The sequence below is a fragment of the Calypte anna genome, chromosome 8 (genome assembly GCF_003957555.1).
Source record: "Calypte anna isolate BGI_N300 chromosome 8, bCalAnn1_v1.p, whole genome shotgun sequence".
Lineage (NCBI taxonomy): Eukaryota > Metazoa > Chordata > Aves > Apodiformes > Trochilidae > Calypte > Calypte anna.
The window spans coordinates 3,544,671-3,556,634 of NC_044254.1; the positions used below are offsets into that span (position 1 = coordinate 3,544,671).

Genomic DNA, 11,964 nt, shown 5'->3' on the forward strand with positions numbered 1-11,964 from the left:
GCTCACTGCAGGCAGGCATTACAAGAGCCTCTGCTAACCCTGAAGTCCCATTTGTTAACTTGTTCCTCAAGACAATGAAATAACTGACCCTGCCTGTCTCACTTGAGATTCATTCTGGGTTTCAAACAGGGCTCTGCTTTGTGCCTTCCCAACACTGAAAACCACCAACTCTGGTTCCAGAACATGCTCATGCCCCAAGACTGCAGCACTGAGTTACCTCCACTCCACCCCTCAGCAAAGAAACACTGGAAGGCAGGCATCATGGCTTGGCAGGAAACACAGGAGCAACCATGAAGAGACAGGGAAGATGCAGAAGTTAATGGAGTTACTGATGAGTCTTTGAAAAGAGAGCCACAGCTGAAATTACTGAAGCAGCCAAACCTTTAATGAAGTTGGTCATAGCCTCATTATAAGACTACAGGAAACTACCTACTAGTTTGTCTGCACTAGAATTTCTAAAAGGTGTTCAAGCCCTGTAATTCAAACACTTTTTATTCTGTGTTTACAGAGTGCTAAAAGGCACAAGGTACCAGGGGAATGGCACACTGAAGTAGTAGCTGAGGTCACATCTGTATCAGGAACAGCGTGGCCAGCAGGTCCAGGGAAGGGATTCTGCCCCTGTACTCAGCCCTGGTGAGGCCACAGCTTGAGTCCTGTGTCCAGTTCTGGGCCCCTCAGCTCAGGAAGGAGATTGAGGTGCTGGAGCAGGTCCAGAGGAGGCAACTGGGCTGGTGAAGGGACTCGAGCACAGACCCAATGAGGAGAGGCTGAGGGAGCTGGGGGTGTTGAGGCTGGAGAAGAGGAGGCTCAGGGGAGACCTCATCACTCTCTACAACTCCCTGAAAGGAGGTTGGAGCCAGGGGGGGGTTGGGCTCTTTTCCCAGGCAACTCTCAGCAAGACAAGAGGGCAGGGTCTCAAGTTGTGCCACGGGAGGTTTAGGTTGGACATTAGAAAGAATTTCTTTACTGAGAGGGTGATCAGGCATTGGAATGGGCTGCCCAGGGAAGTAGTGGATTCTCCGTGTCTGGAGATCTTTCCAAAGAGCCTGGATGTGGCACTGAGTGCCATGGGCTGGGAACTGCAGCGGGAGTGGATCAAGGGTTGGACTTGATGATCTCTGAGGTCTCTTCCAACCCAGCCCATTCTAGGATTCTAGGATTCTAGGATCTTTGTGAAATGCAATCTGTCACAAACTGCTAAGCTGCTGAAGCCAAGTTAACTAAGTTTTTAACATTAACATATAAAATGGGCACTAAAGATAATTTCTTTAAAGTGAATGAACATGGACATTACACACTCTGAAGTTTCTGCAGTATGATGTTAGAAATACTACCAGTAGTCATATTTTGCTTAAAAATTACAAATACATGAACTGTTTACTCTAAGGTGACTGCCCCACGAGATTAATTTGATTTATGTGGACTGCTTGGAGATTCTCAAAGCACCACAATTTACAAGGATACAAATCATTAGCCAGATGAGGCAGCCACCTGGCCAGAGAGCTGGGAACCAGGCCTCTGTTTCCTAAGAGCTCTTTGAAAGAACCTCCTGACAGGCCTACACACCTGACCAGACTGGTGCAAATCTTTAAGAAGTTATTCAAACAATGACCTGAGAGAAGAATCTAGGAAACCAGGTAGGACAAAAGACACTCCAGTGCACTTGAAAGGTGACCTTGAAAAGGATAACAAGACTAGGAAAGCAAAAACCCCAAGACTTTCCTGCACCTTATGGAGATGACTCAAAACCAGACTCTCCTGCAACTTTTGGAAGACTTGGTACCTGATGTGTGCCTTCTTTGTTCTTTCTGGAAGGCTCCTGCAGAGTATCAGGTGCTTCTCAGTTCTTGCACTTAGACTGAAGGGGCAGAATCTTTCAAGGACAACATTTTAAAACACCTGATCCACAGAGATTTTGAGAGATGAGTAGCAGAGGAGTTAAAGACACTTCAGCTAAAAGTCCTTTCCTCTTTGCCCCTTTTTCTCACATTCTGGCAGAGTATTTATTTCAGTAGTTATTCAACCACCACGTGGTCACCTTAGAAAGGCAAAACTTCAAATGCACAGAGAAAGATTTCCCACAAAAACTTGTCTGTGTCTCCTTTTAAGATTATGAAGACTCACAGAGACTAATTGCTCCACATCTCCAACTGGCATGCTTTGATAAGTTGCCCTTTCACATCATTATACTTTCATCTATTTATTCCTCCAGATTATACTCAGATCCAGCTTGTAATGCTAGATGAAGGAGGAGGATGGTCTCTTCCTTAAGGCCAAGGGCTAACAAAACTGGCTCTGAGAGTTTCAGGCTCTGTTCCTCCTTCTCTTTGTGAGCTTCCTCTGCAGCAATCACAGCTCAATTTCTGCCCTATGCAAATCAAACCATTTATATATACCCTCTGTGGTTGTAAAAAGCATTTCACAGCTTTTAAGGAAACTGTCCCCAAGCTTACCTTCTCCACAGAGGAACAATCCCTAATGTTTTTTAGAGGAAGAAGGTAAAGACTATGAAGTACTTGAACTGGGAGAGGGAGTGTCCTGCTTTTATTTTTGTTGCTCTTTTTGTTTTTGTTTGGGTTTTCTTGTTTGTTTGTTTTTTAAGGAGGAGATAAGGTTGTTGGACAAATACAGGTTGTTGGACAAATTATGTATTGCCATTACAATACATCAGTGCCCAGATGCTTCAGTTTCATTGTATGAGGCACAATAAAAACAAAGTAATCAAGAAAAAGAGACAAATGCCCAGGGGAAGTGTTGGAGACTAAGCTGGAATGAAGAGGTGATGACTGCCCAGATGCATACAAGGAAGATCTCAGCAGAACACAGAATGCTAAGAAAGAGCCTGGTGGTGCAGGAAGGTGACTGGGACAGTGCAAGAGGGACTTCAGCAGTGGTGGTCACAGGGAGGAGCAAGAGGTTACAACGTGATCAAGACACATGCTAAAATACAAAAGCAATTCTCTCACTGGTAGAGGAGAGCTAAGAGTAAGGCATTTAAGAGCTTTTTCCCTAATGTAACCAGAAAGAAAGAACGAAGAAGTTTTTAAGACAGCAGAAGTTAGCAGCCTGGAGAGGAAAAAGGCTCCTAAACTTGCTATTAGAGAAAATTATTGTCTTTTTTTTTTTCTTTAAATAGACTTGAGACAGGACCTGCACTACCAGCAGGCAGCCAGATACAAGGCAAGGAAGAAGAGGAGGGTTTGGAGAATCAGGAAGCAGTCAGTGTGTTCAGAGCACTGAATAGAAACTGGGTTATTTTTTTTTTTAAATATAAAAGTCACATTAAATTCACCTCCTAAAAATCCTTCCCAAGGCCTGAACTCTTCGGGAAGAGTGTGCATGCCCTTTTGGCACGTATACACCTTTTCCATAAGCTCTGGGAAGCCCAGAGGAGGCAACACATCCCAGGCAATGCAGTATTTAGCATTTTACAGTGCCTGGAAAGCCGTTTGTGCCTCCTCTCCCATCACCACCAGACAGAGAGCTTCACACCCATAAGAAAACCTCACCCAAAAGAACTCTGCTCTATAACCAAGGGGGGGGGGGGGGGGGGAATCTCTTCACACCCTTGGGAACGTTTCCCCTCAGAGGAGGATTTCAAAGCAGCATTTCCAGGCGGGCAGTGCCCAAACCCCATGGCCCCTTGTCAGCTTCCATGAGGACTCAAGAGCAGGCCCAGGGCTGCTCCTGCTGCTCCCCTTCACCCAAAGCTCCTCAGCGGAATTCCAGCCCCGCTTCGGCTCTCCCCTCGCCGTGACTCCGGGTTCTCCAACCTCCCCACCACCTCAGTGCCTCACAGAACACTCCCTGCCCTCCCCGCTCCTCCAAAGCACCCGCTTGACCTTGCTGGGGAGCCCTCGCCTCCTCGCTTCTCCCTCAGCAAAGCGGCACCCGGGGCTCTCCCTTCCGCGGCCCCCGCTCCCCGACAGCCCTGCGGGGCCCGGGAACGTGAAGGCCGAGTCCGTGTCGCCCCTTTTCCCCCTTAGACCCCCCCTGAGCTCCTCGCTACCGCCCAGGGGCCTCCCCACCCCTGAGAGGACCCCGCCGGCTGCGGCCTCGCCTCAGGACAGGCGGCGATTTGCCCCCTCCTTTTCCTCCCTTCCTCCTCCCGCCGCCCCTCCGCTCGCCGGCCGCTTCTCACCGGAGATACTGCGCACACAGCAGGCTCATCCTCCGCCGTTCGCCGCTCGGTTCCGCCGCGGGTCTCACAGCCCGGGCCGGCCAGCCGCCCCCACGCCGCCTCCGCTGGTGGTGGTGGTGCCGGTGGTGGTGGTGGTGCCGCTGCTGGTGCCGTTGCCGCCTCCAGCCGCCGCCGCCGCCGCCATCTTCCCGTGCAGGGCCTGCCGCTGAGGAGGAGGAGGAGGGGCGGCGGGGAGGAAGGGGCGGGCTGAGTGTCCCCTCTCTCCGCTCCGGATGGGCAGAGACGCCCAGCGCCCCGTCGGCTCCGGTAACACCGCTCCGGATCCCTGCAGCAACCTCAGCCAACCTCGCCTTTTGCTCGAACCGCCGTATCCTTCTCCTCCGAGGTTTCCCCCGGGCCTCCCGCCGCGTTTCCGGGCCGGGCCGGACCGAACCCCACCCCGGACAGTACTTCCGACAGTGCCACCATCAAACCCTTCCCCTTACCCCTCCGCTCCGCGGCTGCGTCCGCTTATTGGCTCCCTTGCTGCCATGGCAACCGAGGGGGCAGCGGGGCGTCGTCATGACAACCGCGGCGCCTTCCCTCCCGCCGCTGCCGGGATTGGAGCCGGAACCGGTTTGATACGGTCCGGAACCGGTTGATACGGTCTATCCGGTCCCGGGCCCTTCGCAGGGGCACCTCTTTGTGTCGGATCGCACTTCACGGAGCAGGAGGAGGCGGCGGGGATGGAGGCCTCGTCCCTCAGCACCGGGGGCCTCGCACTTTCCTGACAGCGAAGGTTTTAGGGAAGGACGCGGGTCAAGCAGGCTGCCCCTTTCCACACCGCAGGATTCCCAGGATTTGGCGACGGTCATCCCGCCTCTCAGATCCCCACCGTGAGGAAAGCCACGGGTGGCACTGTGCCCAGAGCCCGGGGGACAGAGAGCTCAGGCTCTGGGTAGATGTGACATTGGGGACACAATCCAGAGCCCCAGAGCTGGCAGGGCTGGGTGTGGAGCCAGGACATTAGTGCATGTGCCTCACTACAGTAGTTTATCACAGAATTTTTAGGTTGGAAGAGACCTCCAGGATCATCCAGTCCAACCTGTGACCAACACCATAATCCAACTACAAAACCCTGTCCTTAAGGACCGGGTCCAAACGCCTCTTAAATGCCTCCAGGGATGGTGACTCCACCACTGTCCTGGGCCATTCCAATGCCTGACAATCCGCCAGTGAGAAAATATTCCCTAACATCCATCCTAAACCTCCCCTGGTGCAGCTTCCATCCATTCCCTCTGGTCCATCACCTCACAGCTGAGTATTTATTATATTGACACCCTGTGCCCCTGCCTCCTGCACTGACCTTGGGACTTGCTTCATGCTCAAATTTGTCTTTTGGGGATCAGATGAGCACCGAGTGGTTAATGCAGACTGTGTCCTTTGAGCATGTAAGTGACCTCGAAGACAAAATGACAGATAGAGTTTCAAAAATAAATCCCTTCTGATTTTTTTTTTCCCCCCTCAGGTTGAAACGAGAACGTGTTTTAGAGAAGTGATTTTCAGAGCCCCACATGTCTGAGCAAGAAACCTCCAGAGGCTGCAGTGTTATTTGTTTCCTGGTTTCAGTGCAATCAGGGCTGGGCAGGGAGCCATGCCACCAAACCTCCCATCCAACGCTGCACAGTGCCTGGGGCAGGCACCTCAGCAAGGGCTCTGGGCTCAGCTTCAGCCTCTCTGGGCTCCCAGCTGCAGAGCAGGAGGAAACTGGTTCAGTGCTGGGCAAACTGGGGCTGTTCCTGCTTGCCCAGGACATGTGTTGGGCTAAAAGAGGCTGAGCCTGCAGAGCTGCCACAGGACCCTGTGAAATTCTATCTCCTGGGTCAATGCACAAATGCAGCTTAGCTAAGCTCTGTCTCTCAGAGCATTTTGGCCAGAGCTCTCCCTGATTCCACTTTCCTACATGATCCAGAGCCTTGGCCCTCCAGTTCCTGAGCCACATTTTGGGAAGCCTACACCTTGGAGGAGGCCCAGCAGGCAGCATGTACTACTAGCCAGGTAATTTTCCATCCATTCCTTCTCATTACAGAGGTGTTGAGCTACTCATGTTTCCAGAGCAGAAGCACCTTAAGCTGGTGCTGCTTCCCCTCCCACCAGCCCCTCACTTCCACCCCTTTTTTTCATCCATAATCCTTCATTAATCACCTGGTTTTGCAGCACAGGGATGCTGATTTGGGGTTTTCCTCTTGGCTTTCTCCCTCACTCTTCTCCAAGGGGCTGTTCCCAGTATTCCACTTCCATTCTTTAGCTTTGGCCAAACAAATGCTCACTTTTCCACCTTTTACCACTTTTTTTTTTTTTTTCTGGAGAGAATCCCTTGCTTGAGGTTTCCTCCCAGGCAGAACAATATCACTCAGCTTGACTAAAAAGTGGCCACCAACCTGCAAAGAGCACTCTGGTATCTTTTCTTCCTTCCCCCCAGCAGCAATCTGACTAAAATAAAATCCTTAAAATACAGTTAATGTTAATGTGCACTGTTAACTTGAACCAGCTTAAAATAAAAGGTTGTTGTCTATTTTTTTTCAGTCCACTTTAGCATCATGCCAGACCTTAAATGAAGAAACTGGAGGAGAGGCCACTGTTCTCTGCATCTGCAAGTGCATTTCTGAGCTCAGCAGGTTTGATCAACGTGAAGAGGAGTTTCCAGGGCTGCCTCTGTCGTTCCTTGGGGGTAGGAGAAGGAAAATATAAAGGCAGAAGTTTGATTTGAGGGCTTTTCAGCCAGGAAGAGGGTGGCACAGTCTGGCTTTCTACAGCAGCTCTTCAGATCACAACCAGATCTCATCCAGGAGGCAACAGGCAGTGTTGTCTCAGCTGTTTTTTTCCTTGGTCCAGTCCATTTCCAGAGCCACCCCAAAAGACCTCAGAGGTTCAATGCTCAGTTCTGGGCAATAGGGAACTCCAAGTGTTTTCAAATGCACCTGAAATGGGTTGCTGCCAGCATTATTTAATCCCCTTAATGCCAATATAAGTGTCTGAGCAGATCCTTTCTTTGGGGCAGCTCTATGAGGGAAGCTGTAACCCATCAGGGCAATTTCCCCTTCACCTCTTCTCACTCCTCTTGAATATTTTCCAGCCACAGAAGCAAAGGATGTCAAAGCCTTCACAGGTTTTTTTGGGGGGGCTTTCCATCAGAATAGAAGAATTTTTTCCTCCCTGTGAGTTTCTGCCCTGTTGGAAGTGTTGTATCCCTGAAGACATCATGTCCATGAATTTCTCTCCCCTGGCCACTCTTGTCTCTCACAGAGCTCTTCTGGATTCCCCTGCCTCTGGACTTGGCTTCTTTCCTCCCCCCCCCCACAGCATTTTTAAGGAGTGGATGTGACTGCTGATTGGTCTGCTCTGATTCTTGTGAAATTCTACTGCAAATATTTTTGTGCCTGGGGGCCAATTAGGGAGCCAAAAATCAATCTCTCCCCCCCCCTGAGTTTTGCTTCCAGTGATTTCTGATAGAAGTCTTATCATAAAGCAGATTTCTCAGGGAGGTCAAAGCATGTTGTCATTAATGAGTCAATAACTGTGGCTTACAATTCCATTAATTACACAGGATTTGATCCCTGGGTGAGGACAGCAGAGCCAGAAAATGACAAAGTACCCAGGCCAAAATACCCAGGAGTGAAGCTGATCTGCTCTGCTCCCCAGAGGGAAAGTCTCATTATCCCAAACATGGAGCAACAAGACTGGTGAAAGGACTTGAGCACAGATCCTATGAGGAGAGGCTGAGGGAGCTGGGGGTGTTGAGGCTGGAGAAGAGGAGGCTCAGGGGAGACCTCATCACTCTCTACAACTCCCTGAAAGGAGGTTGGAGCCAGGGGGGGGTTGGGCTCTTTTCCCAGGCAACTCTCAGCAAGACAAGAGGGCAGGGTCTCAAGTTGTGCCAGGGGAGGTTTAGGTTGGAGATGAGAAAGAATTTCTTTCTGGAGAGGGTGATCAGGCATTGGAATGGGCTGCCCAGGGAAGTAGTGGATTCTCCGTGTCTGGAGATATTTCCAAAGAGCCTGGATGTGGCACTGAGTGCCATGGGCTGGGAACTGCAGCGGGAGTGGATCAGAGGTTGGACTTGATGATCTCTGAGGTCCCTTCCAACCCAGCCAATTCTGTGATTCTATGGAGAAATTTTACACCTTTTGGTAGCTTCTCTTACTGTAGAAGCTCAGCATTTCACAGACCTTTTAAACACTGATCTGGCTTGACCATCCCCACTTAACAATCAGAGGAGAAGACATTTCTTCAAGGTTGCTTAAGACAAGAACAGAGAGGTGGATGAAATCAGAGCCTAATCCCATCCTTCTTCAGTAGCACAACTGCCAGGAATATCCTCTGCACGTTGCAGAGTCCAGCTCTGCGAGTCCCTTTTTTTGTGCACAAACTTTTTCCCTGCTTCCACAAACAGATGTGGCTGCATCTCTGTCTTGGTGCCAAGCCTTACATCCTTGAGACACCACGTTTTCCTCTTGCTGTGGATGGAAACTGTGAAGGAAAGATGAAAGTTGAGCTCAACAGCTGCGTGGTAAAGCCTGAGAACTTCTACAGGTTCAATGATTTCAATCTAAATATTGTGAACCTGAAAAATAAGCATTCAAAAGCAACTGAAGAACTCCAATGCAGAAACAAAGCATGAAGATACCAAAACAATCTTCATTTTCCCCTGTATTCATCCTCAGTAATTAAGTTACTGTGATTAAAATGTATTTGTTGTCATCTCAGATTATACTACTTTGATTTTTAATTGTTAGTGATGAAAGCATCATCAATTATAACCTCTCTCATTGAAATATAGCCAATCAGAACACTGCAGGAACTTTGTATAGAGAGAGGTTTGTCAGGTCTTCATTATTCCCTCACAAATGTAATTCAGGACAAAGAAAAACCAAACCACATAAAAGGCTGCATATTCTAAAGAATTCCCTTTTAATCTTTATAATTCATAAGGTATCAAATATATTTACTTTTTATTCCCTGAGAGCTGTGCATCCTGGGAAGAAATACCCATTCCCACTAAAAAAACCATCTAAATCCTTCTAGGAAGGGAGAGAAAAAGCCATCACAAGTGCCTCTGCCCCTCACACCCATCCCACTGAATCCCACTCCAACCCTGACTGTGTTGATCCATTCCCCCTGCACAGCTGAGCTGTAACTTCAGATAGAATCATTAATAGATGATAATAAATAGAGATAATAAATAGAGATATTAAAATGCTGGCAGAGCTCATCACACCAGTGGCCAAGGTTCAGCTGCTGGATATGGGGGAGAAAGGAACCTGTTACTCCACTCACCTTGCCAAGGGGATATCCTGGAAAGTCAGACCAGTGTCCTAAAAATGCTGCACAGTGCTTGGGATCAGCTTGGAGGGGCCACCATGACCTGGGGGTTGGGTCCCACAGCCTCAACAGATCTCCAGGAGCCCACCCATGGAAACTTTATTCCACATTATCCTTTGTCACCTTCTTCCAGGATGTGATCAGCTATGGTTCCAAGAGTGAAACTCTTGAGCTGGAAGAGGCAGCAACCTGGCCATGATCCCCAGGATGCTCATGAATTTTCAGACCTCAGTTTTAAGTCCTCTCTTTAAGTCCACTCTTCAGCCCTACTCATTCTTTCCTTGTTCAAGTGCCTGCTTCTTGGTTCATCAGAAATTGAAGGTTTCTCCCACCCAGTGTGGCCCCAGAGCTGGTTCAGCAGCTCCCTCTGGCTCAGCCAGGCTCACACCATAGCAGCTCCCCCAAGCCTTGCCCAGGTGCCTCCATGCACTGCCCTGTAGGGTTGCTCCATGATCAACTGGTTCAGCTTGGCTGGTTCAGCCTGGTCAGTCCAGTCTGGTTTCCTTTTATTTGCAAATCCTTTCCCTCCCAGGGTCTGGGTTGGAAGGTCTGAGTTTTGGTTGGATACATTCAGATTATATCTCAAAAACGCATGTAAATGAAAAACCTGCTTTTGTGGGAACCAGGGGTTTTATTCCAACTGGGCCATAAAGTGAAGGACTCCTTAATTCAACAACTTTTGATCCTTAACTCTCAAGGAAAAGATTTATTTTTTTTTTTTAATGGGAATTGTTGCATTACAAAAACTTATTTGAGTTACCTGTGGGGAGCAGAGCTAAGCCCCTTGACAACTCCAGACAGCAAAGGCTCTGAATTGCATGGAGGTGGCTTCATGACTGGTTTCAGCCCCTCTAACTCCTCAGTAGGATTTCATAATTTGTGCTTGCTGGGTCTAGCAGCAGCAGGAGTCAGTGAAAGGTGCCCAAGGTTACCTGGGAACAGCTTGCAGGGAAAGGAGTTGGATGAGCTGGGAGAAGCCTCCATGGAACCTCCACCCTCTTCTCAGGAGATGCTTTTAAGCTCAGTTCTTGCAAAAGATCCCCCTGATCCCACTGCAGGAATTTGCCATTTTCTTCAATAGATTTGGCTTGTTATAAAGAGTTTGCAAACTGTCAGTTCAAAAGCTGGAAGATTTCTTCCAAGAGGAAGAAATCCAAGAGGAAAGAGAAGGTGAAAGGCAGTGCCAGGAGGACCAAGGAGCCCCATCCCTGCTTCCTACTTGTGCAGCCCCACTGCTTGTGGGGCTCAACTGGCCAGGTGGCAAAGAGCCAGACTGATTCTGGAGCAGAAATACCCTTCAGTGCAAACCACAGGCAAAATTAAAAAAAAAAAATAATCAACAAACCACAGGTAAAACCACAAGTTCAGGTGAGCTTAACAGGTCCAGCCTCACTCCTTCAATCCTTCAGGCAGCAATTTTGCAGCACTGCTCCAAGCCACCTGTGTCATCGTAGACAAGTTGCTGGTTTTCTCCATGCTATTTTTCAGATGATAGAACCAAGTGAATCATCTTTTCTGCCTTCTGTCTATCCCTGCTGTACCAGGGCCACAGATGGCAAGTGGCTGCTTGCCACCCTCTGCTGGGTTGGTGCCCAAATCAGCTGAAGATCTCGGGGCTCTCTGGTGCTGCAGGGCAATGGCAGTGAGGGCTGGAAAGGGAGCATCTGGAAGGGAAACCATTGGGGAAAAGAAGGTGGAATCACCTCCTCCCATGCATATAGGGTGTGCTGCAGGTGAGGTACCTCTTCCTGTGCGTGCTGTTTGTGCCCTGGTGACATTTCATCATGCTGGCCACTCTACTGCAGCTTGGCAGGCATCACTCCTGTGCCAAACCCCCATCTGGCAGCATTGCTAAGTGACAGCAAAGTAAAGTAAGTAAAGATTTGCACACACATGTGTGCATGTATGTACAAGGGATATCCTTGCAAATGTGTTCACATGTGTGTGCACATGAGCTTATGTCTCTGCCACTGTGTGAGCACCATTTTTTGCTGGTGGAGGTGAATGTGTGCAGTGGTTGTACCCACATGTTTATGTGGACAGTGCTGGAGCACTCAGCACAAGAATGTGGGAGCCCTTGGAGCAAGGTGATGCAGGGCCTGGTGCACCTCTGGTCTGGGGACAGGCTGAGAGAGTTGGGTGAGGTCAACCTGGAGGAGGCTTCAGTGAAACCTTAGAGCACCTTCTACTACCTGAAGAGTCTGCAGGAAAGCTGGAAAGGGACTTCTTAGAAAGTCATGGAGTAATGCAACACAGGAGAGCCCTTTCAAGCTGAAAGAGGGGAGATTTAGATCATAGAATCATAGAATTGGCTGGGTTGGAAGGGACCTCAGAGATCATCAAGTCCAACCCTTGAACCACCGTTGCGGTTCCCAGTCCATGACACTGAGTGCCACATCCAGTCTCTTTGGAAATATCTCCAGACACGGAGAATCCACTACTTCCCTGGGCAGCCCATTCCA

At 49.3% G+C, this 11,964-nt stretch overlaps 1 protein-coding gene across 3 annotated transcripts in view; it reads right to left on the reverse strand.

Annotated features, from left to right (window-relative positions):
• Positions 1-4,644, reverse strand: part of SMG7 (SMG7 nonsense mediated mRNA decay factor) — a 52,060-nt gene extending 47,416 nt beyond the window's left edge. For 2 of the 3 annotated variants that reach the window (XM_030455019.1, XM_030455021.1), the window contains exon 1: positions 4,142-4,559. In XM_030455019.1, coding sequence (XP_030310879.1) covers positions 4,142-4,170 — 29 coding nt within the window. In that variant the 5' untranslated portion in view covers positions 4,171-4,559. Of the gene's footprint in view, positions 1-4,141 lie in introns of all 3 variants that reach the window. The other variant, XM_030455018.1, reaches the window with a different exon arrangement.
• Positions 4,645-11,964: the final 7,320 nt, after the last annotated feature.